General features: G+C 30.3%; 1 protein-coding gene across 1 annotated transcript; it reads right to left on the reverse strand.

The window, feature by feature from the left end:
• Nucleotides 1-387: 387 nt before the first annotated feature.
• Nucleotides 388-4,873, reverse strand: LOC25491541 (GDSL esterase/lipase At5g33370). The gene is made up of 5 exons (XM_013599485.3): nucleotides 4,559-4,873; nucleotides 4,297-4,424; nucleotides 3,151-3,393; nucleotides 2,225-2,483; nucleotides 388-792 (listed from the first exon to the last, which is right to left on the reverse strand). The coding sequence occupies exons 1-5, from the start codon at nucleotides 4,806-4,808 to the stop codon at nucleotides 560-562; spliced, it is 1,113 nt and encodes a 370-aa protein (XP_013454939.1). The 5' UTR covers nucleotides 4,809-4,873; the 3' UTR covers nucleotides 388-559.
• Between the last annotated feature and the right edge of the window lie 936 nt (nucleotides 4,874-5,809).

A 5,809-nucleotide genomic window follows, 5' to 3' on the forward strand; every position in this document is an offset into this window, starting at 1 on the left:
GTTGATGTGCATGGTGTGTGAGTATTGTAAGTCTTATGATGATAAATTTGATTCATACTTGAAAACAGAAAAAAGTGTTACAAGAAATATTGTTAAAATCATAAAGGTCTGATTTTTAATTTCTTTTTTATTGTGTTTTATTGTAAAACTTTCTAACAATTTATTAAAATTAGTTAGTTGTTCATATATACATACAATTAGAGATTTCATCATGTATTATATTTTTTTGTGGTAATGTGCAAAGTGCAAACAATGTTCTCATTTGTGCCTTTTCAAAAAAAAAAAATTCTCATTTGTTTGCTACCATTGAACTTTTCCTATAGAAACTTTGTTATTTGCATGACAATTAATATAAAATAAAAAACAGAATGTCAATCAAAAATAAAATTAAATAAGTCACTTAACAACAAAATTCATTTTTTGTGTGACACAAACAACATCAAAGGCTTAAACGTTCAAGAATACAATAAACTGCAAAGATCCTAGGGTTACAACCATGACCCTATAAGAATGAAGCATTAGATCCTAGATTTTTTTCAATTCATTATTATTATTATTATTAGGTCCTAGAATCCATAGCAATAAGTGTACTAAGATTATATGGGTGCATGTAATCGGTAGTTCCAGTCATAAATTTATCAACGATTAGTCTATTGGCTCTTTCTGATGGATGAAAGGGGTCCCAAAATGCATAAAGATCCCTATTAGGGCACAAGTTAGAAGCTGGAGTACATAGTCCAACTCCATTGAATGGTCCTTGACCACAACATGCTTGTTTTGATGTTTCAAATCCTGCATATATAAAAAAAACAAAAAATGGTGATAAATACTTTCAAATTGGATAATTATATTGCATAGAAATTGTTTCACTAAGCATGCACTTCTTCATTTATTATACCAACAAAAGTTTGTGGAAAAAAATGACCTATTTTTTTTAGATATTTAGGTGAATAGAATAAATGTTTTTTCAATGAGCATGGTCCAGTGCAATCTTGACTATAATTGATATATATTAATACTACATATTAGGAATGGTCCCTTTGGTCCCCAAAAGTCAATTTCCCCCACACCATTTAACTTGATTGCAACATAATCCATTTCAATAGTGGTTGTGGTTAAAACAGTTAGTCATTCATAAATAACTTCTTACTATATATTGAACCATATAAGTCCCAACCCATGAGCTCGACTGACACACACACGACCATTGCTCTAGTGGTCATCTTACTTTTTTAATGGTGTCGCGGTGGATTTGTCGAAATTAACATAAGTCATCGTGACTTTGCAAAATTTATATAATACATATATGGTAGCAGTGTAGATTTTATCAAATTTTCGATGAACCATTGTAACTGCGACAAATTCACTTTGCTACTACTAAAAAGACATGTAGTTTTTGCAAAATCACAAAATAATGGTAGTGGTCTACACTAACCAGGTTGAATATAAATTCATTATATGAACTAACTATATTATCTTGAACGGGTTGGGTCAAAACCCTACAAGTTTTTTTTTCTTCTTTTCAAATCCAAGATATTGCGCGGATAGGTTTGAGTTAAGTGGCATAAACAACTTTTAAAATTTTCGATAAAAAAGTAATTTAATAACATTTTATATTAGGAAAGCCTCACTTAATATAAAATGTTATAGCTTAAATTATGACACTTGAACTAAATTGAAATATTTTTCCTATTCAACACTTACATTGCACACTTAAATCCATGTCTGAAGCTACACTCACAAAATAACAAATCCAAGAAATCCATAATTTGTGTCACAATGAGTTGAATTTATGGATTTTTTAAATCATAAACTTAATACTCAAACAAAAGTATATTGGGTTAGTCTTGGTTGATTCAAATACTATGAAAAAAGACCAACCAAACACTTTGAATCGAATTTTAGTCAAATCTCATCTACTATCCCAAGACCTTAGGAGAACCAAATTAATGATCCTAGCCACCAAGAGCTAAACATATTAATTAGACTTAAAAGACCAAACTCTAGGTAGGTAACAAATTTTTGGCTATACTAAATCTATGCTTCTAACTAACATGACTAGGGCCGGACCTAACAATTTAAGTCTAGCATATGAACACATACATAAGAAAAAACATATGTTGAAGTGGTGAACGAATAGATGAATATTTGTATTTTAAATTATTACTACTATGATTATTATTAAAGCTGCAAAAATTTAACCGAATTAAGATTGGAAATATACCGTATGCTTGTGGATTAGAAACGAAATCCAAATGCATAGCAAATGCATTTGCATAGATGAATACATGATTAGGACCACCAATTTCAGAATTGAGTTGATTAATCAATTCAACAAGTTGAGGATTGAACAAGTTAGTAGCTGTTTGAAGAGGAACACCACACTCTCCATTTCTACCTTGCATAGCCAATTCTGCTGGTACACAACCTAATGGTCCCGTTCCTGTCACCAAAACTCTTCTTGCTCCCAATTCATATAGATTCTGTATGCATTTAATTCAATGTTATAACACAATTGGTATGAATTGTTAGCTAGGTTTTGAAATAATATAATAATTCATGTACGGATTGGAAAAAATAGAGGGATATGTAAGAGCATTAATTCAACATTTTTACTATATGGTTGGTTATATTTGGTGGTGGACTTTATGTGGATTTTAATATTAATCAGCATAATATGTGCTGCTTTCAACAACCAATTGAATCTTACCGTTACATGCTTGCCAAACATTAATTAACTCATCTACTATACCAAAAATACGCATTTTAATTCCTAACCCTAAAACCTGTCAATAAAAAAAATCCTAACCCTAAAAATAAAAAATATTTCATATTTATACTAAATTATCATTTAAGAATCAACTACTACATATTGAAACAAAATGGTTCCTCTCTTGAGTGTGTTCTTTCAACTGTTTTTATATATATGGTCATATATTTTAGGGCTTAGGAGAAGTCTATATTATGACCCAAAAAGTGTGATGTAACAACGTAATAAATTTCAAATAATTTGTCAAAGAATAAATAAACTACAAATAAAAAACAACAATAGATTTGCACCAAAAAAAACAATATAATATTGAAAAAATTTAAGAACAAAATATATTATGACAATTAAACTAAGGGAAGTACGTAAGGATAGGAACATACCATAAGAATTTTGCGATATTCAGAAATGAGGAAGACAACATAATCAGGAAGAGCATATTCACGAGATCTGGCTGAGTAAGGAACCAAATAATAGTTGTTCACAAAATCATTCCCACCTAAAGTTATTAGGGTTAATGCTTGGTTCACTAATTTTTGTGCCTCACTTTCTCCAATTAGTGCACTAACCCTCTGCTGGTACTGTTTAAAGTATGCTAATTGGGCAGTAATTCGGATTATGTTAATCTGCAAAATTATATTTAGATAATTAGAAACAAATAGAAATAGTAGTAGTTCAGTGTCACAATATTGATTTATTTCATTACACAGATAAATTTAGGGTTTCTTTGCATTATGTCATCACTCATTATTATGTAGTAGTATTTTTTTCATTTTGTACGAAATACCCAAATTTTTATTGATGTATTTGATCCAAATTTTAGATAAAATTTTAGATTAAATATATCAACTTTTATCGAACAAATTTCATTTAGAATAAGAATGAGGAATTAAGAAATCAATATTTAGTCACTTTCAATCTGTTGTAGTTCTCAATGTTTTGTACACGTACGGAATATTGAACTTAACTTCTTTTCATGTTAAAGCAATTACATTTAGCACACATGGGCTCAACTGAGAGTAGATCCTCTCATAAATGAGAAGTCACATTTTCAATCTATATCATTCAATTCTTCACCTTCAATTTTGAACACACTCTCCCTAAATGTATGATCCAAAAATTAATTAATTTTCATGTCTTATATGATATTGATTTTCAAATATTTAATGGTATTAATATTTTTTTTCCTTCAATATCTCTTACAACAATACATACAAATAATCTGGAAAAATAAGTTATTAAATCAACTTTATGTCACTAATCTTGACAAAAAAACAATATAATTTATCAACAAATTTAATACTACTTCTAAATTTCTTAATTCAACTTCTCTCAAGAGAAAAAAAAAACTTATTTTAATTCAAATGATTTCTTTTAGGAACAAATGTAGCAATAGAATATATTTGGAATTTAGGTTAAAAAACATGAACATGAGAAAATTAATTGCTTTGGTTAACCGTGTGAAAGGAAAATTCTACTTTTTTGTGTGTTAAAAAAAAGTTATTATTTATAAATTATATGCAACTTACAAATTGAACTCCAGTGTCATTGAGAATTCCAATCCCAGCAGAAGCAAAGTTAGCACCAATAAGCAACCTCTCACCATCAAGCTCTGGACTCAAATATGGTAATGTAGGTTCTGACCCAATTTTTTCACCTATCACATTCATAATATATAGCCACTTAATTAAAGCATGCCCTAGAACACAATATTAGATGAAAGCTAGGGAAATCATATATAATTGAAAATTATAATCATAAATAAATAAAATATAAAAATGAGGACTCAACTAATTAGGTCAGGCATGTTGAGGCCATTGGAGAAACGACCAGAAGCTCTATGAGTTTGAGAATCAATTCCATAAGGATATGAATCAGCACGAGCAGTAGTGGCTAGGAAGTTATTATTTCCATTATCCACAAGAGAATCACCAAAAACAAAAAATGCTCTTGCTTCAATTTGTTGAACACCAATGCTCAAGGTGATAAACACACAAAGAAATATTGAAGGAATAATATTCATTTGGTTTTTTTGTTCCATTGGAATTAATGTCTCAAAGAAATTAACCCCAACTTGCTAGTGAGTGGTGAGTGTGCATATGAACGAGGAAGTTAGGTCACTTATATATAGTGCTCAATTATTGTGAATATTGTTTTTGTTTTTTGTTTTTGGTACAAATTGTGATATTGTTTTAATAATTATAATTAATATAGTTTTTTTTTTGTTTTACAAGAATAATTAATATAGTTATGGAGTGTCTAGTGTTTCTCGGCCGGAATTAATATCAATAAAAAAAAATCAGTTGGACGCATGAGGTGAATCTCCATATCTGACTCTCTTATAGTAGAAAATTCTCACATTCACGCATTGAGGGCATCGATGACCATTTGGTCAATATTAGACAATCTAAATTTAAGCTCAATACTTTGAGTGCCTAATCTTGATCAAACAACCATTGATGTTCCGTGCGTGAATGCAAGATCTCCTAAGTGCACGGAATTCATGTTTGTGGTTCATCCTTTCTATTGAGTTTTCTCTATACGCAAAAATAAGTGATCGAAATGTTTGGCACCACTTTCTTAAAGTGTTCAAATTTCACCAACAATAAATTGGTCCAAGTGGTAAGGGGCTTGGATCCTTTGGACATGGGATCAGGGGTTCGATCCCTGACTCATGCGTATGAAAAATATCTGGTTGGAAGGGGAGAATCCACTTTGTGTACTCCACATAGAAACTTCACTAGGTTACAAAAAACTGTGATATTTGTTGTGGCAAATTAAATAACTTTTGCCACGACTGTCATACATATAAAAAGGGGTTGATTCGATCTGAGGGCTGGATACTAATGTATATGTCTCTATTAAAGTAGTATGCAACATTTAATATTACTGATAATGTTAACTGTTATTGCAATTTTACCTAAAAAGAAAGGATGCAGTTATGATGAGTGAAAGTTTTCTGTTTTCTCATTGTAAGAACTGCCCAACCAACAAGCCTTTAAGTTTGGTCACGCGGTTGCAGATTCATGCGTTCAAGTCTCA

This window comes from Medicago truncatula, chromosome 4, assembly GCF_003473485.1.
Source record: "Medicago truncatula cultivar Jemalong A17 chromosome 4, MtrunA17r5.0-ANR, whole genome shotgun sequence".
In the NCBI taxonomy this organism is placed as follows: domain Eukaryota; kingdom Viridiplantae; phylum Streptophyta; class Magnoliopsida; order Fabales; family Fabaceae; genus Medicago; species Medicago truncatula.